This window comes from Corticium candelabrum, chromosome 5, assembly GCF_963422355.1.
Source record: "Corticium candelabrum chromosome 5, ooCorCand1.1, whole genome shotgun sequence".
NCBI classification, from domain to species: domain Eukaryota; kingdom Metazoa; phylum Porifera; class Homoscleromorpha; order Homosclerophorida; family Plakinidae; genus Corticium; species Corticium candelabrum.
In genome coordinates this window covers 4,165,664-4,191,892 of record NC_085089.1, presented here as the reverse complement: position 1 = coordinate 4,191,892, position 26,229 = coordinate 4,165,664, and the positions used below count along the sequence as shown (strand labels likewise).

Sequence of the window (26,229 nt, the reverse complement as noted above, 5' to 3'; positions counted from 1 at the left end):
GGACGAGGTTACCTTACCCCACCCACCACTTACAAAAGATTTTAGTTTTGAAAAAGACCATTAATTTCAGACAGCCCCTTATTTTATTGTCATTTTTAAATTGGGTTTTCTGTATCGTTGTTTAGCTAGTGCATGTATCTGGTCAGATGCACTGCTACTGGAATCAACTACCGTTTGCTACTGAAATTCCAAGAGGATCTATCGTGTTTATTGGTGTAGTGCGTGTGGTTAGACAGACTGCAGTTGAGGAGCCTCGATTCCCTTCTTGGTTCTTGAAGAGTAGAGCAACGCTCGACTTGATAGTCATTGAACTAAATACAAGGTAAGCATTATGTTTTGACTATCAACTTTAGAGATGACTGTTTGTGCATTTTTGATTGATGTTTAAGCTGATAATAAAAACCATAATAGAGAAACTCTACGTTGTTTCTGCATACTAGCTTTATTTGTTTGTGTTGTCCTTTTGTCCTTTACAGGACTGATAGTATGTGATTCGAATGTTGTTGTGACACTACCTGTTATAATAGGGCACTTTATTGCTATTGTTATAAAACTAAGACCGAAAAGTGCACGGACATTACTGTCTAAAGCTAATCTACATAGCAACATCTTGACATTGTAGGATCATAATTTAACAGACAGTTGTTCATGAAGATTCTAACAGCTTTACTGACTGTCACATTTCCTTTAGAGACAACCTGCGTGCAATAGTTTTAATGACTTGATGACAGTTTGGTGACCATAGGCCCAAGGATTCACAGACCAAAGGATGAAAGACGCCTCCCACTGTTACATGACTTTCATGATGGTCATCTTTGTCCTGCTCAGCACCAACATGGTGTGCCGCTTGAACAAGATATAGCAACTGCAGAGAATTTCTTACTGTCATGTCGAAGTATGTCGATCGTCCTTCAGGATGAAATATATTACCTGGCCTTGTGTAGGTGTCACTTCCGCAACGTTGCTCTTTTCTGTAGGTAGATTTGTAAGCCTGAAGGGCATGAAACAACAGATCAGTAAGAGCATCATGTCGCCGAATTCTCTAATTGTTGGTGGTCACATATATGTGATGATGTTATATGCATGAAGTGGTGTGAAGTATATTGATGGTAAATATTATGAGTATGACAGTGTTGTTTGTATGTGTGAGATATATATAGCCAGCTAGACCGGATCACCCACAAGGCTAAAATATAGGGTGCAGGCATATCTTGGTACGAGTAAGAACTTAGGCAGTGTGCCATCAGCCTCCAGGTTCTGTAGGGCCCCTTTTGGGTGTGCAACATAGAACAATATAGTGCTGTATAAGTATGGGGTTCGTCGTTCAGGAAGAAGACTGAATGCTCATGATAGACTTGTTTATGTGGGCTCAGTCTCATAGGTTAGTTTTGTTTTCTCATAAGTGTGGTCACTTTCATCATTCATTGTTGTTCATGCGCCATTGTTACGGCACAGTGCTATCTAGCTGGCCATTGGACTGTCATACCTGAGCAAGCTGTAGTTGATTGTGCTTATCTTAAACATCAAACTACATCCAGAGCAAGGAGATACATGTAGAGTTCCAAATAGAATCTCAGTGCATAGGTTGGAAACGTTAGGGTTTTCATTCTAAAAATTCCAAAACCCGCCACCACTTGCGTGCAAATTTGTCTAGACCAGAGCATTGGATCTCCACCAAATTTTAAAGATAAGACTGCCCATTCCTGACCTCAGACAGTATGCCTGGAGCGTGCCATTTATTGCCATGCAAGTGTGTCGAATAGCTGTCATGTGCGATACACCTGTTCCCTTCAACGGCAGCAATGTCTTCGAAGTCGCGGCGTCCAATGGAACTATGGAAATTGCTCCGAGAAGACTCACTAAAGAGACGTGTGATTGCATTTGCACTGACTCCAACCCACATGATTCCTGCATCGAGCGCTACACTGGGAGTGTGAGAACATGAAAACAGAGAGCGAACAGTGCGCTACATCAAGCCTGGGTGTTAAGCTATATGTGGGCAAGTAAGAAACTGCATTTTGCTGCCCAGATATATCTCTGAACAGAATCACTTCAAATTTCTCAGAAAGGGACACTCTGTTACATTTCATTTGTGTACAACAGGATATGAACTAATTTGCATATTCCAGTTCATTTGAAAGCATGCCGACACCAGTCATTGGTCAACCTAGACATTTCCTGCACCAAGCACTGCACAGAGAGTGTGTCGATTTCTACTCAAAAATATTGCACGTGACATGTCTACACATGCTCAGACTGAGTCTTTCGTCATAACACTCAAATATACTCTGCCTGTACAAAGGACGGGTCATGCATCTAGTACAATATATGAAGGCGATCTGTGGACGTGCATTCATGTGTGTATTTGTATATATGAGAGTATCTTGAAAATGGTTAGTCACATAGTCCGTGATCCAGGTCCTCGAATTCGCTCTGTCCGTTGGCCACCACTCTCCGACTTTTGTTTCATGATTGGAATTGCTAGAAAGCGTACTGAGGATAACAAGATCCAAGTTTATTTAGTTAGAGAACGTAGTTTGGCACCCAAATGAGTCCAATAAAATGCACTGGGTATCCATGGCAACCGAGGTACGCCTACTCTAATATTGTCCTCAAAAGTGATCAAATGTGTCTTGAAGAAAGTAGTTCCTACTCCTATCTCTACTTTTATCAATCCTTTTCGTCTTTAAGGCAAACGAAAGAAATACGCTATTATCGAAACGTTTATTTGGGAAATATATCCAGGTAACCAAGTTCTGTGACCTTGTACCGCAAGGTAAGAAATAGTTCAAAGAGAGGTAGATCATTTATATAGAGTGCTCGCGCCGAAGGACATCTTTATTGAGTCAATGTTAGCACCAACCAGAGTGCTACAACCGCGGATTGAAGAACTTTAACAATGGCAGAGGTTGAGAAGAGTAATGATTAATTAAACCCAAAGAAGAGAAAACTAAGAGCGTAGCACTAAACTTCCCTACCAGAAAGAATTTGCTGCAGCTTGTCTTCCGTAGCTGTAAACGAAGATGCCTATACATGTTTCCCAAAACAGAATTTAACACATCTGTCATCTTAATCTAATGGATGACTAAAAGTAGAGTTCTACGTCACTTCTAACAAATGTGACATCATACTATTTCCATTTGGTTTTTGTGCCTCCCTTTGATCAGGTTCTGGATTTGCCTCTGGCATGCATGTAGCATATATACACAATTTTTGCCGACACAAAATGCTAGAAGAGTATTAGAATGGCTTACACTGTCTTGAGCACTGATTTGCAGCCTCAAGCTGTGAAGTCTAACGCAGTAACTACCAAACATATTTATAATAGATAAAACAACTTGCAAAATGGTTACTAAACCTGGTTTATTACAGATTGTCACAATCCACGTGCTATTAATATTTGTGTTACGAATATGGTCAGGGGAGGAGCCATACCGGCGTTTGGCGAACTGAGTCAATACGTGATGACTGGATTGCGATTTAGGGATAGTATATAAAACGTAGTCATCAGACAGCGTTGAGTCAGTCATAGTGAGATGTGTAGAGGCGCATAGGTGCACTGAAGTTTTAAGCTGTTGTCTAACGTAGTGACGAGTATATTGTGTTCTCACTGTCTCTCTCGAGTGTCAGGCCGCCGCGCGATTCTCTAAGGTGCAATCGGAAACTCTCGCTGAGTGTTAACTTTCCATTCGCGCACAACATCTGGAGGCTCAGGCAGGAAAGTTAGCTGAACTGCAGAAGCGAGACGGTTGATTGCAAGTGAGACATGATGGAGCGACTGATTGAATTAGGAGAGAAAATGAACTTGGAAGGCGAGAAGTTGCATGAGTTTGTCCATGAACAGCAAGCCATTGAACGAGAAGAGAGAGCCACTGAACGAGGAGAGAGAGCTAAAGCCATTGAACGAGAAGAGAGAGCCACTGAACGAGAAGAGAGAGAGAGGGAGAGGGAGATGAGGAGATTGCAGTTAGAGACAGAAGAAAGAAGCGCAAAGGAGGAGCTGGAGTTCCGAAAATTGGAGCTGGAGAGGAAGAGCAGCACGAAAGAAACAACAGGAGATGCCGAAATGAAACCAGAAGTCGTCGCGAAAGCAAAGCTGCCAAAGCTGCTGCCATTCCAAGACGGTAAAGACGATTTGGATAGCTATCTGCAGTGGTTCGAGCGATATGCCAGGACCAGTGGCTGGGCAGAAGACCAATGGGCGCCAGCGCTCAGCACATTATTGACAGGTAAGGCTCTTGAGGCGTATTCGCGAATGTCGGATGCTGTGGCGACTGACTATGGACAGCTTCGAGAAGCCTTATTCAGACGGTATGACTTGACAGAAGACGGGTACCGATTGCGATTCAGACGCAGCCGCCCTGAGCCAGGAGAAAGTCCAGAGCAGTTCATTCATCGATTACGCAGTTACCTCGGTAAGTGGATGACCATGTCCCGGACGATGAATACGGCCGTGTCTGTTAAGGATTTGTTTATATAAAAGAGCAATTCTTGAATGCCACGCATTTGAGAGAGAGAGAGAGAGAGAGTTGGCTAACCTTGGCGACATGGCAGCTAGCGCAGTAAGATTCCTGATAGTGCACAACAGACGATTCCACGGGACTGAGTATGATTGGAACAAACGGCAGTCTTTTTCTGTTGAAGACACGTCTCCTGACGCATCCAAGAACGAGCTTCCATCAGGTAGTAATGTTTTTCTTTGCCTGGTATGCAAGCGTTTGGGCCGTCGCACGGCCGACTGCAGGCTTCGGAGTAAAATGTAGATGCTTTCGGTGCAACAAGCTTGGCCATGAAACACACGAATGTTGGGGGCAGTCCACACCGATGGGTATCACGAAACCGGTTGTCAAAACAAGTGCCGCTGTTCAGAGGCCAGAACAATTTCAGTCAGAACAGTCAAGTCAAGAGTGGGGCAGAGAAACCTCCGCTATGTGTTCGATTGGAGCCGACACTTCACATGAAGCCACGTCGCCCGAACTCCAACATTACCTAGATGATGGTTGGTTAGAGTTAGCAAATGGACGCTGTGTGCCCTATGTCAGTAGTGTCCATGCTCAGAGTCTGGAAATGCGGACAATGAGGAAAATGTCAGTTGTTCGTGGTCTAATCGGAAAGGCGGTTGGTAGCGTCCTGTGTGTCACAGGATGTAGCGGAGTTGTCGTCAAGCAACAACTAGTGGAACCAAGTCAATTTCTCAGTAAGTGGGGTTTCATGTGGATGGCTGATAACACAGTGCGGAGGGTTCGTATGGCGACGGTAGCGCTGGATACGCCTATTATATCGGTACTGTGGATGCCTTGTGTCCACCGGACGCAGTATATGACGCAATCATTGGCAACATCTCTGGAGCGCGAGCTGCAGAAGATCCCAACCCAAGGTGGACTGAAGCCAATGTTGTCACCAGGGCACAAGCCAAACAGAGGAATGTAAGTCGCCCACTGGTGGTGTCGACACCAGAACAGTGGAAGGCCAAAGGTCGCGACGAGATCACAAGATTGCAACAAGGAGACATGTCAATCCAGAAATATAGGTTCAGAATCAGTCCCATCACCAAGAGAGATCAAGAGGTCGTATTTCAAGGAAGGGATAATGTCCTGTACCGAGTTTATACGCATCCCAAGGCAGACAAGGGGAAAATCAATACGACAAGTGATTATACCTAAACCATTGAGGAATCAAGTAATGCGGATAGCCCACGAGTCAGTTATGGGGGGACACCTTGGAGCTAAAAAGACGACACGACGAATCTTGAGTGATTTCTATTGGCCCAGAGTTAGAGGCAATGTGTCAAGGTTCTGTCGCTCGTGTGAGATATGTCAGAAGACAGTGTCAAAGGGGTCAGTCCCTAAAGCACCCCTTGGCAGGATGCCATTGATTGATCAGCCATTCAAGAGAGTAGCTGTTGACATTGTCAGCCCCATACGGCCACATAGCTATCGAGGTCACTGGTATCTGTTAACTTTTGTAGATTATGCCACACGGTATCCAGAGGCGGTTCCTCTTAAGTCTATCAGCATGGAAGCCGCAGCGGAAGCACTTGTTGACATACAGTCGGCTGGGAGTACCCGAAGAAATTAAGTGATCTGGGGACACAGTTTACGTCGAACTGCATGAAAGAAGTGGCACTCTTGCTGAGCATCAACCAGTTGACTACCTCGCCATATCATCCTGCTTGTAATGGCTTGGTAGAGAAGTTCAATGGGACACTCAAGAACATGCTGAAATGATTGTGCGCCGAACAACCAAGACAATGGGACAGATTTGTGAACCCGTTGTTGTTTGCCTACTGGGAAGTGCCGCAAGAGTCGACAGGGTTCGCGCCTTTTGAGCTACTGTTTGGCCGGACAGTGCGAGGGCCGATGCAGATTCTCCGGCAATTGTGGACAAAGGACAACACATTAGAGGAAATAAAGACCAGCTACCAGTATGTATTTGAGTTGAGGGAGAAGACTGAACAAATACTGAAGATCGCAAGAGAGGAATTGGAAAGGGCCCAGGGGAAGTACAAGGTATACTGCACCAAGAGGCGGACGCTCTCTGCTGGGGACAGGGTACTGATATTGCTGCCAACAGAGAGTAACAAGCTCTACTGATGAGATGGAGAGGGCCGTACTCCATAGTTTCTTCCGTAGGAGAGTGTGATTACAGGATTAATGTGGGTGGCAAAGTGAAGATCTACCACGTCAATCTACTCGAGGGATTTGTTCAACGTCCAAATCGAACAGGTGGGATTCTCGCCTATGAGATCAGGGGATTGTTCGAGAAAGTCACCGCTGCGGTTCTTGAGACAGATGACTGTGACCAGTCCAATGAGGAAGAGGAGCAGTTACCGTGGCTGGGCACCTGTACGGCTGAAGAAACGTATAGAGATGTGAGTGTTGGGGAGTTCTTATCACCTGCTCAGAAGTCAGAGGTTAAGGCCATCATTCAAGAGTTCCGAGATATATTCACCGATCTGCCAGGCACGACCAGACTGGGAAGTCATTCTGTCAAGCTCACGACATCGGAGCCTATTTCCTGTAGACCTTACTCTCTACCATTTGCCCTAAGGCCACAAGAAAAAATCAGTTGTTGACAGGAGTGCGCACACCGATTTTTGGCTCCGCATGGATTTATTTTTATTTTCTATTTTGTACGCATGCGCAAATATTTGTAGTCTAAAGAACTGAATGACAGATTTCTGCTCTATTCGGGTATGTGTATCATTTTGATAGGGTGTATTTGTGATAGATTTTCTCCTACTTAGCATCTCCGGTAAACATCCGGGCTTTGTCCGGGTTCTTATAGCGCACATCGTGTCAGCCATGAGCTTGTCAAAGAGAGTCTGCTGTTGTGGAGGCTCTTTCCTGTTGTCCATTAGTGTAGTTTTCGTTGTTTCTGTGGTTGTTCCTAGTCGTTTTGTTCGGTTCTGTTCCCAGTCAACGTTAGATGGTTTGTTCGGCGGGCTAGCTTCTCCTTCGTCTGAATGTGTGTCTGGTGATTGTACTGATCTTTAAGAGGAGGAAGAGATGTGGAGAAGGACTAGATTACAAATAGATGACTTTTAATAGTTCTTGTCTAGTGTTTTGATAGTAGTATTTAAAATATTTAATAAATCATCTGTGCACCATTGTACTTTATATCAATAATAAAATATAAAAATAAAATGTGCGCGCGCACGAATTTTTGAGCGGAAGTTCCTGTCAAACAACTATTTTTTCTTGTGGCCTAAGAGACACATTGCGAAGGGACATTGAACAAATGAAGAATATGGGGGTTATACAAAAGTCTACCTCACCATATGTGTCACCAGTAGTGTTGGTAAAGAAGAAAGATGGTAGCAACCGGATATGCATAGATTACTGAAAGCTTAATAGAGTCACCGTAACCGACCCAGCTCCGATAACACCTATGGAAAATCTCATGCAAGAGCTTAGTGGTGATCGCTACTTTACGTGTCTGGACCTCTCAAAAGGATAATGGCAAATTCCTGTTGTGAAAGATGACGTCGAGAAGACAGCGTTTGTGACTCCGGATGGACATTACGAGTTTCTACGAATGCCCTTTGGCATGAAGAACTCGGGAGCTACATTGTGTCGGTGCATGGATGAGTTACTAGCTGATTGCCCAAACGCAGACAGCTACATAGATGATATACTTGTGCATACTCAAACATGGGATCTACATAAAGCTGTACTAAGAAAAGTGCTTGGATGCCTGGCAGAAGCTGGATTTACTGTGCGTCCGTTGAAATGCCTAGTATGATCCGATACGGTCGACTTCATCGGCCAGGAAATCAGCCAGGGAGTTAGGACTCCTCTGTGGGATGGAGTGCCAATGGTTCGCAACACGCAAATGCCGAATAGTAAGCGAGAACTGAGGTCCTTCCTTGGGCTTACACAGTTTTATCGAGATCAAATACCAAATTATGCTGCAATCGCCGTGCCTCTTACGGACTTACTGAGAAAGGGTCAACCGAATAAGCCGTCATGGGGGGAAAGCGCAGGTGAGAGCATATGAATCACTGAAAAGAGCTGTTACCCAATGGCCAATACTACATCTACCGGACCACACAAAGCAATTTATCTTGAAAACCGACACATCAGACATGGGAATTGGAGCTATTCTGTTGCAAGAGCACGGAGGACGACCATTTCCCATCGCTTTCGCCAGCAAAAAGTTATCACAACGAGAGACAAGGTTCTTGGCAATCGAGAAGGAGTGCTTGGCTATTGTATGGGGTGTCCGACGGTTTACGATCTATATATGCGGAAGAGAGTTCGTCCTGCAGACGGATCATCAGCTGCTCGCCTACTTGCAGAAGGCAAAGTTCATAAACGCAAGCATTATGAGATGGGCAATGTATTTGCAAGACTACTCGTTCCGCATAGAAGCTATCAAGGGAAGCGAGAAAAGAGGACCAGACTTCCTCATTCGACTGACGTGAGCACTGTGGATTTTGAGTTGGAAAAAACTGTCGCCAGTTTCTTGATCTGGCGGGGACGTATGTCACAATCCACGTGCTATTAATAGTTGTGTTACGAATAGGGTCAGGGGAGGAGCCATACCGGCATTTTGCGAACTGAGTCAGATTTTCTCAACAATGCAGTGAGACGTTTAGCGGTTGTTGTACTGAAGAAACCCTTCGTTTTCCGATGAAGCCTTGCAATTGCATGCACTGGTTACCATGGATACTCGTGCAACCTTAGAATTTCCATTTACCTTGCTGTTCGGCATGATAGTACACTTTTTCATTACTAACGAATAGTGGATCTGTGCTTCTGAAGACATGAAATCAACAAACCAAAGTCAGAGAGGGGTGGCCAACGAAACACTCTTATTTTAGCATTTCTGAGACTTGGATCACGGACTAACAGCACTGCCGAATTCTGCTTGCACATGCTGAAACGATGGAGGTCGACAGAGAGGCTGTTGTCATCTTCCGGAGTTTTGTTGGAACGACGCCATTTCTTGCGAATTGAACCTGCCTCCACTCGTGTGCGAATGTCTTTGGAACGACACATCAGATCTCCACCAAATTTAAACTGTCTGTTCCTGACCTCGGATGGTACACATAGAGTGTGTTGATTATTGCTGGTGTTATCAACAGAGCAAGGTATTTTCGAGTATATCCAGGTCTTTAAAGAATATGCCTACCTTTTTTGCTCATGTACGCATTTCGAGTAGCTGCCACGTTTGATACGCCTATTCCTTGCAACAGCAGCAACGTTTTCGAAGTGACGACGTCCGACAATACTGCCGAAATCACTGCGAGATGAGACGCGATTTTGAACAAGTACAGGGAACTGATCATATGGGTGAGGAAGTAACTGCATATGACTTCCAAGTTTCTACTGCCATGATATATATCTTTGAACGGGATTTCTCGAAACGGGATTTCTTGAAACGGGATTTCTCAGAACGGGACACTCCGTTACATTTTCACTTGTCTTCAATGGGATATTAACTAACAATCAATAATCTAAATCAGCCCGAGCAAAATGTTATCCAAGTTTCTGCTGCCCAGATATCTACCTCTGACGAGCAACTAGGAAATTTAAGCCCTGCTTATGTTGTTAGTAGACATGGTGTCAAACAATATAGAATAGCTGCACCATGCTGCTTTATAACAACCAACATGATGCCTCAGACTTGTTGATAGGAAGTCCCTTTCTGAACCCTCGCTATGTGCCACATGTACAAATGTGATGGTGTCTTGTCATTGTTCCACAAGCTAGTTTTATTTTAAAGACTAATGGTTTTAGGTTACTTATGAGAGATAACTGGTCAGATAGATTGTCAATTATAGTAATTAGCAGATGTTGTATGTGTGCTCTCACCAATTCCAGTCCATTCATACAGTTTGCAATTGCTAAGTATGTAATTATTTTCTTGACGTACTGACCAACTGATGACATATAGTACTATTTGTGAAATGAATGATCAAGTTTCTGTCTGTATCTTTACTGCTCTGCAACACCAATGTGCTGTAAATGAGAGACTTAAAAGGACTGGAATACAATGCAGACAATTTGCTGTATGCTTCGACAGCATTTACAACTTACGTTTGATTGTTATAAGCTGAAGTTGAATCTAGAAGATTGGTGATACCAAACTCAAACTTTGCAGTAAACCAAGTCTTTGTACAGACAAGTGTTGGTACTTGATGTATGTAGTAACAAGAAAAATGGCTAGGATGACATCTTTCTTGTTGTCAATGATATGCACTGTCTTTTAGACCTATTCATCGTAGTTTTAATTGCAAAGACTACTGGCATCCTGAAGATATTCCTTGGATACTGGAGTCATTTGATAAACGTGACTAGATTGTTTTCTTGTTTGCGCAAACACATTGTAATGTTAGTTTCGTGCTCTATAGTTTTGAAGTTTGGACATGTCATATGGATGTGTCATCGCATTCTCCATGATGGGAAATGGAAGTGGATACAAGCCCAGTCCAGAGTGGTTGCCAATCAATACTTGGATACAACCGTCTCATTTGTCAGGTAGCTTTGTATTAGTATATACTGTAGTAGTGGTTACTTTATGTGGTTGATGTTCATTTTGGATGCTTTTGTAGTGAGGAAGTCGGCAAGAGAGCACTGATGTTACGAGGTTCCCATGAAAGGGAAAACAGTTCTTCTGGTGTAGAAGCTTATCTAAGTCAGCAAACAGTTGCATCGCTTTCATTGCAAATAGATGGATTCAGTGATTGTTATCTAGAAAAGCCTGTACCATCTATGTCCCCTGCTTATTTGTCAGACAATTATTCAATGAGCGAAGAGACTGCTCGGTTTCATAATTCCAAGGATGCTCAGCCATTGCAACCGAATTTGTCTGATAATGCACAAAGTCGGAACTCCCTATTCTCACGCAGCAGTCTCAGACATTCTTTGACTTCACAGTGTGCTCCACTCCAACAACTGCATAAGACCCACTGTTCACCTGCAGAAAATTGTTTTACAGACACTTCTTGTAGGTGGTCTTGTAGTGATTGCTCTTCTACATCTACTATGAGTCATGGAGAGGTGGATTCATTGTTTGGTGGGTTTGACTGTCTCGACGATGACCCAAATCTTGGAATTGAGAGTGTAATTGTCAACAGTAATGTAGTGAAGATTGAATTCCCGTCATGGAATTTACATTGCCCCACATATGCAATGTCTTCAGGGTCCTCTGTTAATGATTCACTAGTAACAAGCAATCAAGAAACTATATCTGACTCTGTGTCAAAGAGACATTTGGTTGACACAGCTTGTATCAGCGTGCCTCCTAAGTTTACATGGTGTCCAGCTCCTACAAGAAATCTGTTTATGGATACGTCACATCAACACTTCGGTTACTTCAACGAACGACAACCAGCTCCTATGTTTAGTGAGGCAGTGTTTGCAGAGAAGTGGAATGAGAGAAGCCACACTCATTCTGGTAGTGTTTTAACTGATGACCTTCGGTCTACTGATGTCACAACTTTTTGTTCTATTTCTACTTGTGCTCATCATCCTGTGTATGCTATTCAAATGCCTAATAGTACTCCTGAAACTGAGACTGATAGAGCTATTGAGGATGTTTGCAACGAAGATTTTGGGGACCTACAACCGTTAACTTGGGATTGGACAGTTGGAATTGACGTCAACACAGCACTTCACCAGTGAGTCTATTCAATGAACCTATTGTATAAGTCAACAACACATACTATTTGCAGAGACAAAACTACTTGTTACTAAATTACATCTACTGCTTTGGGTTTAATTGGGTCATTTCATTCAGCAACAACTTCTACACTGACAGGCAAGTAGGTGGAATACACTATAGCCACTGTAACAGATTGGTTGTAAACAAAGTTTTATTTATGAATGAAATAACATTTCTATAGACAAGCAGTGAATTTAATTTAAATAGAAGACACAAACCTTGCCTTTAGAATTTCTATTGATTAGCCACATCAAATGTGAACTTTTTTGATGTTTCGATTTCATTTCCATAACCAGTTCCAAACTCAGTTTGCCAAGGAGTTTTTCCATTTGTTAACCTAAACAGTGGAGACACTAATTTGTATTGATTCGTAAAAACGCTAATATGTCACATCACTGAATATCGATTGCATATATGTTTGTCAGGAACTTGACAAAAACTTATAGTTTGTCAAGTGTGCTGATCACAAACTTAGCAAGTCTCACTGGAGCCAACAGCTAGGATACCTAAAGCAGGGGCTGGAGTAAGAGTGGTGACGCATGGTTGGGCAGTGTTACTTGGGTTGTTAACTCCACAAAGGTTTGGATCGCTAGGCACATCACGAAGTCAACTGGTATTTGAACTTTTCGCTAGGTGTACTAGTCTATTTAGCAAGTAGCACAATGCTGCAGGTATTGCTACAGTATCCAGCTACCTCACGCAAATTTTTGGCTCCAATCTACTCATATTACTTACTATTGAATTGTCTCATGTTTGGCTTAAGAGTTCCAAACTACTGATCAGCATGGGCAGTACATTGGAAGTACCACATTGTTTCACATTGCTTCATAATTAGGATTTAGAAAATCTTGGGTGTTGCAAGACAAAAGAAATCATGTGAACATGTTCTGTAGCCACTGCCTCACATTCACCTGCCCATCTTACAAAATGTGGCTGTAACTTGGTTGAACAACCAACTTTTCTACCGAACAGACAGCCGTGGTAAACAGGCAAGTAATAAACCAATGAAGCTGATGTTGCAACATACACTAAAACTTTTCTCACACTTGGGAGTATATGTAGACATGTTCATGTAGTTCAATACAGTGTACAGCATTGACCTAACTTCTAACTGTAGTGACTATACAGTTCAGTGTCTTGACATGACATGAGCAATTTAACATGGTTGCTTATACTACACAATGGGCAACCCCACAATGATCAATATAGCATAATCTAACTGCATCATGACCACGACAGGTAACTAAATGTCTCTGTACAACAACACTCTACTTCTTCATGTCAGACATAAAATTGACTCCAACTGCCCAATCCCATGTCAAAGGAGGTGGTTGTACTGGGAGTTCTGAACAACCATTTCCAAGTAATGAGCCTTGACAGTAGGCGCTCTGAGTGTTCTTGTCACAAATCTCAATGGTACAGACAGGATCAGCAGCTGAAGTGCAAGAAGGTGAGAAGAGTGGTGGAGAAAAGCTGGTACTGACAGTTGTGTGAAGTGGCTTAGTCACAGTCACTGACTGGTCAAATCCTTTGCTCCTCTCCTCCCCAGCTGGTTCCATTGGTAAATAGTTGTCCTGAACCTGACAGAGTATTTCATCAAGACATGACAGATCAACATCAGGAATATCACATTCCACATTTTCTAGAGCACTGAACAATGCCATCTCAGTCAGATCTGGAGGTGAGAACATGCAGTCTGCGACAGGCATTTGCCTTCCTAAAGTATCAGCAGGACAGTGAATGTTGTCCACTTCCTTGCTGCCACACAATGATTCAGCTTCATCAGTAGGTAAAGATGCAAATCTTGGCGGGCTGGGACTATCCCAGAATAGACATTCACTTCCAGCCTTTTCTATATCCCAACTGCCACCTTTCATTGAACAGTCTGACGTTTGATCAGGGTAGACAACGTTAGTCAAGGTGGGAATAATTCCTCTATAAAGCTCTGATGTTATTACTCTGTTTTCGGGTAATGGTTTCAGTTGTTTCTCCAATTTAGTGAACCCTGGGCTGTGTTGTGGAGATGGAGAATTTTGAGGAGAAACAGATGCTATACAAGTGATAAAAGAGTCGGACACTTCTGTTGCTGCGGCTGCTGTTGTAGTTGCTGGTGATTTTTCTTTCAAGTAAGAGTCTGATGAAGATGTAAACAAACCAGTTGATTGCTGGCTTGGACTTGACACTGAACCAAGAATTCCATTTTTTGCTTGAGCTACTCGAACAGCCAACACCCTCTTTCCAACTTCATCACTACCAAATAAACAACGCAAACAATTACCATCTCTAATGCATCAAAGGTTGTGTTCACACTGCTAGTTATAGCGTAGTTATCCAATCAGGGTATAGTAACTAAACTACAGTGTGAACACTCCATGGTTTTCGCGTAGTTATAGCATAGTTATAGCGTAGTTATCGAACTAAGATTGCAACCTTGGTTAGAGCGTAGTTACAGTAGTTACCATGCGTAGTAGGTCTAGATGATTAGTCTCGTGTAGTGGGAAGAGTCTGCCTACGTGAGACTACTAGATAATGTCTAGTCGTAACTCCGTAAGTCTGCTGTTGAAATGCAACGAACTTCCGTTTGTGTGCATTCCACTCCCAGATACCAAACTATGAATATAACTATAGTTGCAAAACTACGCTATAACTAACACTGTGAACACAGCCAAAGACAGTTGCTGAATTCTTGTGAAGATGTGAAGTATCAGTGTCAACAACAAACGCTGTCTACAACTACAGCAGTAGCAGCAGTAATAGCAAGGTACATAGATATATAAAGGAGTTGAGTTCTGAACAAAAGCAAACAAACGTTGGAATGGTACTCAGTGTAAACACAAATGTTGAAAACCTCCAATAACTTTACACATTAACTAGACGTCTCTGACAAGATTATGCAAACAAAAACAAAAAAACAAATCACTACTACAGGGTTCCATTCAGTCTACCAACACAGTCTATTAACACAGCACAGGACCCTTGTCAGTCTACCAAACAACCGGGAAAGTTTGCGAGATGTCCCAGATAATCTTAACATCTGTAGGGCATATTGATAGCTTGTACAACCTTGAAACATCCGCGCACCGTTTAGTAGGCCTTTGACCTCAGCTCATCTCACAAAGCAGCATTGACAAATGCTCTATTTTCTGTCTTTTTGTGTGCTTTTTAATCTTAGAGAGATCTAGATACGCTTGCAGAAAGTCGAGCAAAACTATTTCTATTTCGCCCAACCTATAGAGCGGGAGCAAATCCAACATACTTAGTTGTTGGATGTGCTTGCACTATTGCTTTCTTCACAACTTCTTGTCAAGGTGGAATTTTCTCTCATTTGGAGTGCAGGACGAGGTCAAAGTGATAGTGATCATGACAGTTTCCGGTCATTTTGACTCGCGATGTAGTCGTACAAAGTGAGTGTTATAGACAATATTGGGGGCGGAGCTTCTAGAGCATGCGCAACCTCGAGGGCAACACGCACCTTTCACTGATCTCGCTGTACACAAAGTCCACGTTTTCGGGTCTGCTTCTGAACCGTAGATCATCTTGCTGTTGACTACACTTTGTAAGTAAGTTCACTACTTACCATAGAGACTTTGCCTGCATAGAAACGCGTAGGAGCCATTTCTTGAGTACGGCTTCTCGAGGGTAAGAGACTGCTGTTCAAGCTGAAGTCGCCTGATTCACACTCTGAACAGATACACGTGGAGTGGAAAGACAGACTACTCATTGCCTAGCGGTGGAAGTATTATCAGGTGAAGATTTTGTGGTAGGGGAACCCATTCGGGGTGCCGAATGTGACGCACTGTGTGGCTGAATAGGACTAATTGTTTCCCCCATCTAGTGTTCTGGAACTGTGGAACTGTGAAATTGTGTATCTTGTCGAACTAGAGTCAGCAAAAATATGTCTAGCCTATTCAACCCTTCATGGAAGGCGGTGAGCTCGTCACTTACATCACTTGATGTACCTTGCTTGGCCTGATTCTTTGTTTGCTATACAGAGTAATAGTCTTGGCTGCTGGTTCAATCCAACTCCACACTGTATCAAGCACATTTCTCAACACAAAACTTGTGTAAAACTTGATTTTATCATTTAGCAGTGTGTTGAGCGATTCCTTACAACTCGGGACTTTGCAGATGCAAGGTCTTACTCGAGAACTCTAATCTTGTTTTCAATATCCACTATTTCATTTGCTTGCTGTTCAATTATCCGACATAAACCATGAGCTTCAGTCTCAGTGACATTTTTGACAATCCACATCTTCACTTCTCTCTAGAGGATCACTAGACTATATACATATCTTGATCAACTGCACCTGCGGATGCGGTAGAACAGCCTGCTTTCTGATTTAGACATTACAGCTATGAAATAGCTAGTGCGTGTGTGTTGTGTTACTTTAGACATAACTGTTGCTGGGACTTGAAGGCTGGCAGTGCTAATAAACAGACTGTAGTGTACGTGTACTGTACTCTGATCCGCGTCAGTACCTATCAAGTGCAAGTTATCGCAGTAACATCTTTGACTTGGCCAATCACATACAGAAGCAAGGTAGACTGCCCAGAAACAATGCAAAACGTCCTTCATGTCTGGTTACCCCAAATGTGTTCCCAGGTGGCATGATTTCACTCGCTAAAACTAATCCATCACTAGACAATGAGTAGTCTGTGCTTCCACTCCACGTGTATGTTCAGAGTGTAAATCAGGTGACTTCAGCTTGAACAGCAGTCTCTTACCCTTGAGAAGCCGTACTCAAGAAATGGCTTCCTACGCGTCTCTACGCAAGCAAAGTCCCTCACAATATGCGCGAAATGGTAAGTAGTGAACATACTTACAAAGCCTAGTCAACGGCAAGATGATGCCACGGTCCAGAAGCAGACCCGGAAACGTGGACTTTGTGTACAACAAGATAGGCGAAAGGTGCGTATTACCCTCGAGATTGCGCATGCTCTAGAAGCTCCACCCCACCCCCACCCCCCAAATATCATCTATTGACATTTGTTGTAAAGCATGTGCAAGACTGTTGTTAGCACATACATTTTGATGAGGAATTGGTTGCATTGGGGCTTGCAGAGTATGAGTTTTCGTAGGGCTAATAGTATGTACGTTGTTGTGAGCAGTCAAAGTAAGCGACATTCTTTTGCTCCCTAAATTTTGCCCAACTGATGTGTCCCCTTCTTGACTTGTGGCATAAAGAGGCAGTCACAACAACCGGGGCTCCGGAGGCCCCATGTGCTCCATGTTCGACTGGAGCTACAATGTAGAGCAAAGCTCTGCTGTGATAGGAATACGCATGTGTGGTTGAACTCTAGCTCGCCCTGTTATCCGGGTCGTACTGCATGGGTATACGGGACCTGTTTCGAACATAAATTCTATGGTTGTTTGGTTGTTTCCAATTTTTCTTCAGGTGGTTATTACTAGAAACTATGAAACTCAACATTTATAAGCACACAAGTCACTCAACAGCGGCATCAGATTTGTGACATACCCACACTGTAAACTGGTACATGTAGAATCAAAATGCTACAGAGATGCAACCTTAACCCAATTTCTAACATACATGGAAGAGAACCAATAACATATACAGGTGTGTGTGTGTGTGTGTGCACGTGCGTGTATGTGTGTGTGTGTGTGTGTGCACATGCGTGGGTGCGTGCATGTGTGCACATGTGTGTGTGTGTGTGTGTGCATGCGTGTGTGTGTGTGTGTGTGTGTGTGTGTGTGTGTGTGTGTGTGTGTGTGTGTGTGTGTGTGTGTGCACATACAATGCATACCTCACTTATTCCAAAGACATAATTTGAACACTGACATAATGCCATACCTGACAAAGGCCACACTATGTTCAAAAAATTTATTCTTGACTAGAGATGACTGGGCCTGTACCCATCGCCATTGCCCCTCGTACATGATACGGTGACAGAACCAGACTACCTGACCATCATTCAAAACTAAACAAAAGCCATGTGCATATAACCACTGCCTTGTCGTCACAATGAATCACACTACGTTTTTCAAACGACACCAAATTCCATGACAAGTCATCAGGATGCCAGTAGTCTTTACAATTAACGTTCTCAGTGACACGCCTGAAAGTACCACAACATAAATCAAAACAGTCCACAGCAAATCGGCAGACATCAAACTACTCCGAGTTGACTTCAATGACTTTTAACTCCAGGGTTGTTCGACATGTCAAGAAGGATGAGGTCAAACCAGGATAAACTTTTGCACTTGCACTTGTCTTCACCACTTGTGCAATACCAACAAAATAAAGCATTTCACTTTCAGAGTTGCCAGAGTTCAATATGTGTTGGCGTATTCGGCCAGAAACATACACAAGCTAAACAAAGAGACACTTTAAAGTCATGTAAAAAGTATGCTACATAGCTGTTGACAGCTCACCTTACGTCCTGGTGACTTCGTTCGACCATTGGGTCGCTTGCCTTTAGCACTTCTTACTTGGCAGAAAAATGATCGGTAACCAAACAGGTACTCTTCTTATAACAAATGGAAGTTTAAATGTCACACTAAAAGCATAAAGCCAAACTCACGAGAACATACCTCCTCCTGTTAAAGTCTCCTTGACAGTGTCACGATCCTGTTCTGTGACAAGATTTAACAGTGACAACCCCACAAGGTCTACCATGTAGAGACCAAGATGAAAATAGATGGACTCAGATACATAGACAATTTCCAGATCATCTGTCTGAAGATTTACAACCAAAATGAAGCCATCCAGTGCCTACATATTACAGTACACACACATACAATAAAAACAATATGTGCAATAGTACAACTCTAACATACACAACAAATATAACAGCCATGCACATGATAGCAGCTTCAAAGTGTACAAGTAACATAAAACAATATAACATTCCGAAAATAAGATTCTACATGACTCAAAGCAATGAATGACCATATCACAAACTAATACCATACATTTCTGCATATAAACTCAATTGTGGACAAGCCAGTATAAGTCCATCTTTCCTAATTGTCACATTGAGAACAAACTATAGGGCTAAATACCCATTCATGCACAGGAACTAGATTGGTTACAGTGCTCACATGATAACATAACAATTACTAATGACAACAGTAAGGTAAGTTGGCAACATCATAATGACCACATAGCAATACCATACAACATGAACTATTGGCAGAAATTTACTTTGGCATTTTAGGAGTATAATGCCAGATTCTGTATTGGCACTTTCCAAATCTCAAACTATTAACTGCGAGCCCTTCCTATGTGTACTGTACTGTGTTGAGATGTGTGTGATGGTACGACTGTCGGAAATGGCGTTGATTTTGAGCCAATCACAGACATGATGGTTTGTGATATGCCACAATGCAGGTTAAGCGTAATAGCTGTAGGGCTCTCCAGGTTGCTGGGCGCCATTCCCATGGAACTATTAAGAGAATGTGAAACGAGCTTGAGCTCCTAGAGATGATTTGATGACGAACTGCAGCCAAAAATGCAACTAAATGTGGGAACACGTGGCTTTTACAAAGAAACTTGCGTTTAGCGCTACACTTAGCTACAGGTGCATGTTCTCCACGATGCCCAAACACACGTCCATGTCTGGCGATGACTATGAAATACTCATAGCTGGATTTGAAGCGGCCAAATTTACACAGGAAACTTCTTTATTAGAGTATGTACAGTGTGAGTAGAATCAGTTTGTGTTTATCTACATCTACCCAACTCAAGTTTTTTCTATACAAAACCCTTTTGACACAATCCCTGTGTTCCATTTCTGTTCTCGGTTTGCCCAACAATGTTCTCCATTTTAATTAGTATTTGCCTATTCATTAGTATCTGTTGTTTCATGTACCTTCTTATTCAAAACTTGAATTAGGTGGCAAGAAGCAGGCATAAGCTTCCAGCAGCATATTCCCTATTTTGCTCTCTGTCTCCAATAGCCATTGTGTCCAACATATTTCTCTCATGTGTGGGTTTCTTGAGCTTCCCTCTTTATTGCTGTTTACTGTCATTTACCTCCCTACTAGTTGGGTAAGTACAACAAGTCCATAATATTTACGTCTTCAATCGCTGAAGCATTGCGGAGGGCGATGACACATACATTCTACACAGGACTGGTATGGGCATTCGAATGTGTAGTGTTTGCGTTATTGAGGCATTTACGCAGGGTCGGTCCCACAAAAGGGCTCTGTGCACTGCAATGACAAATTTGAGTGGTCGTGGACCTGCTTGTTGCAAGCGCAGAGGTTTGGTGCAATAATCAGCTTTCTAGCATGCACAGTTGATACTGATATCCGCTCTTGCAGAAGAACCGAACAACAACTCACTGCATTGGTGATATCTATAAGAGCCGTCTGTCTGTATGTATGTATGTGTGGCCAGGTGTATCTCCGCCGCCCCACTCCGATCTCTACCGAATTTGGCCCACGCATGCTGAAGCTGCACATACGGTCATTGCCGAGACAGGATTTCTCCAGAGTGCACGGGGTCCCCTCTCAAGGGGTAGAATCTCGTGTAAAATTTCTTGCTGACGTGAACACAACTCCTTCCAGTTCATTTGAACTGTATGCATTGTCATCCTTTGCAATGCTTCCAGCAAGTGTTTTCTTGTTGATTGAAACCGCTTGCGTTTGTCTCCAAATTCTGATTGCAATTGCACCAAATCAGACCTACACGTTTCCTCCACCGAGTGCTACATGAAGTGTGTCGATTTCTACCAAAAACGCGAGAAGAGCACGATTCAAATTCATTCAGCACGCATGTCAAGCTATATACAGGTGAGTAAGTAACTGCATGTGACTTCCAAGATTTTGCTGCCCAGATATATAATTCTGAACGAGACACTCGCTGCTAATTTCTCAAAACGGGACACTCAGTTACATTTTCAGTCTCTCCAACAAGATATTAACTAACAGTCAATAATGTAATCAGCCAGGCAAATGAACGTGATCTCATTTTCTTCCTAAATGAAATAGGTAACACTCACGAGTTTCAAACTGACAAACGAGGTATTAACTAACAATCAACAATGCAATCAGTCCGACCAAAAACGGGATCTATATTCTACTTTGGGATACTCGATCTCACAACGGGATACATGTATCATTGAACGGGATATAACCATGAATGAAATTCATGAGAATTCTGTCCGGCTGCTAATTCTTCAAAACAAAGTAAAAATGCATGTGAACGAGATAAACCGTATTTCCTCATTTAAGCGGTGCCTTCAAAAAAAACGCCATGGGGTAGAACAAATTGAAATGAATAAGCGCCGCATCTTTGAAAGAATGCCACAGGGCATGGTCCTTTAAACTTGAAGTAGTATCGTATGCAAAAAAGCAAGAGAATCGAGAAGCAGAAAGACACTACAATAACTATGTAAATGAGAGACAAGTGCGAGAATGGAATTTGCAGCATTCCAAATAAATAATAAGTGCCGCCTTCAAAAAAGTGTCACCTTCAAAAGAGCACCACAGGGTAGAAAAAATGAAATGAATACGTGCCATGGCGCTTAAACGACAAAATATGATACTTAATAATACATTTTCAAAATGGGATACTCATGCAACAACATAAATTTGCATACAACGTTAACTAACCACTAGCAATCTAGTCTGCCCGTGCAGAGAATGGGCTATTCAGCTAGCGTATATACCAGCTCTGGAAACTATTATCTAACCACTTGCATTTAGTAAAACAAGATATTATTATGTTGTTTGACAAATTAGATTTCAGATTAAGTACTAATCATTGTCTGTCACATTTAAATAAAGATTTTCAGCAAAATTTGTTATATTGACATGAACTGGCTGAATTTCTATTTTACTAAGTATTCTCATGAAGAATTTCGTTCAGAGTTATATCCCGTTCAATGACATCCCATTCTGAGAACAATTATCTCAAAGTTGAATATATGCCGGTACAGATTTCGTTCTTTGCCTGGGCTGATTACATTATTGATTGTTACTCCTGTTTGTGTTAACCTTGCCCTCGAAGTGACTAATGATGCAGCTGTATTTGTTTTACCAAACTAAGATGCTAGGTGATATCCCATTAACTGTACAATGTAGAGGTCATATTACAATACAAAATTGTTGGGTAACAGTAGAGGAAGTTGCAGGCTATCAAGACGAAACAGAACGAGAATAGGAGTCAGAAATACCAAGCAACTACTCGTGAAACAAAAGAGACTGTGAGTTGATGTCAAGGCAGCAGACCGTTTAGTGACCTTGCTAATAGGCTACTTCCTCTATTATAATTAGCCGTACTCTTGTTGTAAGTAATACCTTCTTCTTAATGAGTTAAGAACCCTAACAACTCCTGATATGCAAAAGCCTTATCAAACCACTTGTGTAATACAAACGCCGTCAATGCCCTAACTATAGAAAATCCAGGAACTTGTGGCTTTGAATGATACCAAGATTGTCACTGTCTGCCCTATTGCACACAAGTTATTACAGATTTTCACAGCGCGAGGTCAACGTGAACAGAGAGTAGTTAATATCCTGTTTGTCAGTTTGAAACTTGTTAGTGTGGCCTGTTTCACTTGAGAAGAAAATGATATTCCGTTCTTCTCCAGGGCTGATTGGATTATCGATTGTTACTTTATATCCGTTGAAGACAACTGAAAATGTAACCTAGTGTCCCGCTTTGAAAATTCCCATTCAGAACTTGAAAGTCACGTGCAGTTACACACTTACCCAGATCTGTTGAATTAGCTCACTGTTCACCCTCCAAAAACGTCGAAGACAAATCGAAATGTCACCGAGTGTCCCGTTCTGAGAAAGCAGCAGCAAGTATCATGTATCCAGGCAGCAGGCACAGTGAAGCAACATGATATTTCTTACTCACCCATATAATGCAATCAAAGGTCTCATCTCTCAGGCATTTTAACATTCCCGTTAGACATCGTCACTTTGAAGATATTGCTGGTGTTTCAAGGAATTGGCATATCAAATGGGGCAGGTATTCAATGCGTACACACGGGCAAACCAAGGCAAGAATTCTTTCAACCCGTATACACTAAAAAGACCTTGCCTTCTTCAACGCCCCTTGCAATAAACAACACGCTCCATGCGTACCGTCCGAGGTCAGGAAGAGGCAGTTTAAATTAAGTAGAGATCTGATGTGCCCTTCCACAGAAATTCGTATGCAAGTGGAGGCGAGTTTAATCGGCAGGAAGACAACGACAATCTCACTGTCAAGCTTCATGGATTCGGAATGCAAGAGCCACATTCGGTGGCACTGTGACTTGCCTTTCTTGGAGATCCTGTTTTACATATGAATACACAAACACACACACACACACACACACACACACACGCACACACACACACACACACACACACACACACACACACACACACGCACGCACGCATGCACACACACACGCACACACACACACACACACACACACACACACACACACACACACACACACACACACACACACAAACACACCTCTTTTATACATACATAGATAGCTATGTACAACCTAGATGTCTATACATGAAAAGCAAGATGCAGTATTCATACATCACTTATTTACATACATACAGCAGATGCTGAGCATGATCTTTACACAATGACTGCCTAATGCAAATCCCAATAAAAGTCATTCAAATGACAATCTACTTCCAAACAAAATATTCCAAGACTTACAAATAGAGACTGGCAAACCCCTCTGTTATCTGATGGCACCTTCCACATAAGACTGCGTAATGAGTAAACATGGCCATGCAGTTTCTTATCAGTCATATTACCAAACTACAGACACTAAATTATACTTGGATTAACTGGACAACGGTCAATATTTGATCAATGCAGATTATATAGAGTTGTATACAATTAGCACGCATATTGTGAGTTTCGTTTATATATATATATATATATATATATATATATATATATATATATATATATATACAATTATTATTATATTCTTATGCTACATCAAACAAGTCTCGCGCCTCCAGCGACAATCTCCGCAAAATCGCGTGGGCATTGTATACCCACAATCTACCCAACAGCCGCTCATGGAGGTTGGTTACAACTCTACTCAAAATCAGTCCTGTCCAAAAAAGTTGTTTTTCTAGCTATTTCTCTTAACTGTTCCAAACTCTTCGGAGACCAGCAGCCAAAGCATTCTACAACCAATGGGAAGAACATTCCGCAACCGTGTAAACTTAAGTTTCATATAGATTGTTCTTTGCTCATTCTCCCGCTTCTGCTGCTACGCCTGCACGTCCAGCCGCCTCATTAGAGAGAAGACTGCAAAGGATTCCAAATCAAAACATGGAAATATCTGGGTCTACCCATAATAAAATTGGGGTGATATGTATCTCCTGGTCTTCTGCTATCGTTAAAACGAACATCGTTGTTCACGTCGTGTGTCGGAGTTGTCGATAAGTAAAGTGTGGAAAACAATGTCACATAAGGCATTAATCATGGTGTCTTATTCTACCACTTCCCTGACCATAACTCAAAAGGTGGTCGCAAAATTCATCCAGTACTTGTCCACAGGTACATCTGCTAGCCTTTGGTGGTGATGGAAACATGGTAATTCCACGTCATAAACGTATGGCAACTACCATCTCTTGTAGTGCCATGGCGAGGCCTAATTTCAGATTAGAAACTGCCCTCAACCATGAACCAGCATGTGAGGCTGAGATAGAATTCAAGCAAGCGCGATCACTTATGCTACAAGTTGCCTTAATTGATGACTGAAGGGGGTAGTCTAATGAAGCTTAAAATTGTCGTTAGCTACCACGAAAAGGATCAATACTGCTGTCAGAAAGTAACCGTCTCATCAAAGTATCCCTTGCTTGTGTTTCACCAGGAAGAGTCAAAACCGGTTGATCAACTAGTTTTTCACATAATAATCTTGTGGTGTTACAACTGCCAATAAAAGCAGCTGCCACAGAATGAGATGCCTCCCCAAGACCAAGACCCACGTCGAATTGGTAACATGGCCTGTTTCCAGACATCATCAGAAATAAAAGACTGCATCGGCATCTCCAAAGAGTGTTGCATTCCTGTATTGAAACAAAGTAGTTGGTCGTCTGCCTTACCTGGTGGAACTGTGCGCAACAAGTGATTGAAATTACAACCCCCCAAACAACTTCGCAACAGAAGTAGTTCAATTTGAGGACTTCGTATGTCTTGCAAGTGATGTTGGCATTGGAGAACTTTGTCTACCCTCCAGCAAAATGTATTGCCAAACAACACATCTGTACCATACACTGGGGTGGCGAGAATGTCAACTCCACCTGAGACTTGTATGATATGCTGAATGTTTGATGGAAACTCTGGAAATGACTAGTAGCCGCTGGGTCAGAAGACCTTCAACTTAAGTTGAAGACCAATTCAATTTAAGTTGAAGACCAATTCAAATTAAGTTGAAGACCAAGAGGTGAACCCTTAACTTGGATCTGTTCCAAAAATGAAGCCACATCTGAATACAAACCGAAGAAAGTGCTGTCATCAAGATACCAAAGTTGTAAATGTAGATTCAGAAAAGGATCTATGGTATCCAATAGATCAGTCACCACCAACAAAAACAAAAGTGGGCCCAAGGGGTCACCTTGCTGCACTCCACTGTGTGAATAAATTGTGTCATCCCCGAAACGACGCTCTCCCTGACAATGGTAACACCATTGGACCCATGCAAACAATGATGAAAATTCCTGATGAATACAGCGTAGAAACGATGAACGACTGCAGTTGTTAAAGACATTCACCATGTCTATCTTCAACCAGCACATAGATCCATCATTTCCTTAATCATCAATAAAAGACCTAACAGAGTGAATGGTGGCCTCCAGACCACCAGTAACTCAACACCCAATTGATGTTGAGGCAAAACACACAAGGAAGTTGAGATTTGACAGCTGCGCAACAAATTTGGCTAGTCAGATGGCGTAACACTTCTCCTACGGTTATTGGCCTAATGCTGTCCAGCTTTATAAATAGAGCCATTAGAGGTGCCATGAGGCAATAGTCTGTCTGCCAGAAGCCAATTGACAAAGTGACACAGTTCATTCAAAACAACCTGTGGAAGAAGGAGCAGTACAGCCATCAA

General features: G+C 42.4%; 4 protein-coding genes across 7 annotated transcripts; 3 read left to right on the top strand and 1 right to left on the bottom strand.

Moving 5' to 3' along the window:
• The first annotated feature begins 3,758 nt into the window (after positions 1-3,758).
• On the top strand, positions 3,759-4,480 carry LOC134179572 (uncharacterized). Its single transcript, XM_062646508.1, has one exon. The coding sequence runs from the start codon at positions 3,767-3,769 to the stop codon at positions 4,478-4,480; it is 714 nt and encodes a 237-aa protein (XP_062502492.1). The 5' UTR covers positions 3,759-3,766.
• A 1,220-nt stretch (positions 4,481-5,700) lies between these two features.
• LOC134180298 (uncharacterized) lies at positions 5,701-7,613 on the top strand. The gene has a single exon (XM_062647427.1). It carries the CDS (start codon positions 6,593-6,595, stop codon positions 7,073-7,075), a length of 483 nt encoding a protein of 160 aa, XP_062503411.1. The 5' UTR covers positions 5,701-6,592; the 3' UTR covers positions 7,076-7,613.
• A 2,257-nt stretch (positions 7,614-9,870) lies between these two features.
• LOC134179860 (uncharacterized) lies at positions 9,871-12,402 on the top strand. Of its 3 annotated transcripts, XM_062646865.1 has the most exons (7): positions 9,871-10,516; positions 10,577-10,647; positions 10,718-10,797; positions 10,859-10,985; positions 11,060-11,142; positions 11,203-12,127; positions 12,182-12,402. In XM_062646865.1, the coding sequence occupies exons 1-7, from the start codon at positions 10,391-10,393 to the stop codon at positions 12,201-12,203; spliced, it is 1,434 nt and encodes a 477-aa protein (XP_062502849.1). In that variant the 5' UTR covers positions 9,871-10,390; the 3' UTR covers positions 12,204-12,402. The 3 variants fall into 3 exon arrangements, with proteins under 3 accessions (XP_062502849.1, XP_062502848.1, XP_062502847.1); XM_062646864.1 differs by having other exon boundaries at positions 10,580-10,647; positions 11,060-12,127; XM_062646863.1 differs by having other exon boundaries at positions 11,060-12,127.
• A 792-nt stretch (positions 12,403-13,194) lies between these two features.
• LOC134179954 (uncharacterized) lies at positions 13,195-19,518 on the bottom strand. Of its 2 annotated transcripts, none has more exons than XM_062646997.1 (6): positions 18,722-19,518; positions 18,563-18,654; positions 18,307-18,500; positions 18,167-18,246; positions 17,982-18,108; positions 13,195-14,421 (listed from the first exon to the last, which is right to left on the bottom strand). In XM_062646997.1, exons 1-6 carry the CDS (start codon positions 18,804-18,806, stop codon positions 13,440-13,442), a joined length of 1,560 nt encoding a protein of 519 aa, XP_062502981.1. In that variant the 5' UTR covers positions 18,807-19,518; the 3' UTR covers positions 13,195-13,439. The 2 variants fall into 2 exon arrangements, with proteins under 2 accessions (XP_062502981.1, XP_062502980.1); XM_062646996.1 differs by having other exon boundaries at positions 18,563-18,657; positions 18,722-19,517.
• Between the last annotated feature and the right edge of the window lie 6,711 nt (positions 19,519-26,229).

Coding starts and splice junctions, on each gene's coding strand:
- LOC134179860 (XM_062646863.1), top strand. CDS start 10,391: ATGACATATAGTACTATTTGTGAAATGAATGATCAAGTTTCTGTCTGT. Junction 10,517..10,576: donor TACAATGCAGACAATTTGCT/GTATGCTTCGAC, acceptor AGTTGAATCTAG/AAGATTGGTGATACCAAACT. Junction 10,648..10,717: donor GACAAGTGTTGGTACTTGAT/GTATGTAGTAAC, acceptor ACTGTCTTTTAG/ACCTATTCATCGTAGTTTTA.
- LOC134179572 (XM_062646508.1), top strand. CDS start 3,767: ATGATGGAGCGACTGATTGAATTAGGAGAGAAAATGAACTTGGAAGGC.
- LOC134179954 (XM_062646996.1), bottom strand. CDS start 18,806: ATGGTAGACCTTGTGGGGTTGTCACTGTTAAATCTTGTCACAGAACAG. Junction 18,501..18,562: donor CGAAGTCACCAGGACGTAAG/GTGAGCTGTCAA, acceptor CTCTTTGTTTAG/CTTGTGTATGTTTCTGGCCG. Junction 18,109..18,166: donor TTTGGTGTCGTTTGAAAAAC/GTAGTGTGATTC, acceptor GCTTTTGTTTAG/TTTTGAATGATGGTCAGGTA.
- LOC134180298 (XM_062647427.1), top strand. CDS start 6,593: ATGAGATGGAGAGGGCCGTACTCCATAGTTTCTTCCGTAGGAGAGTGT.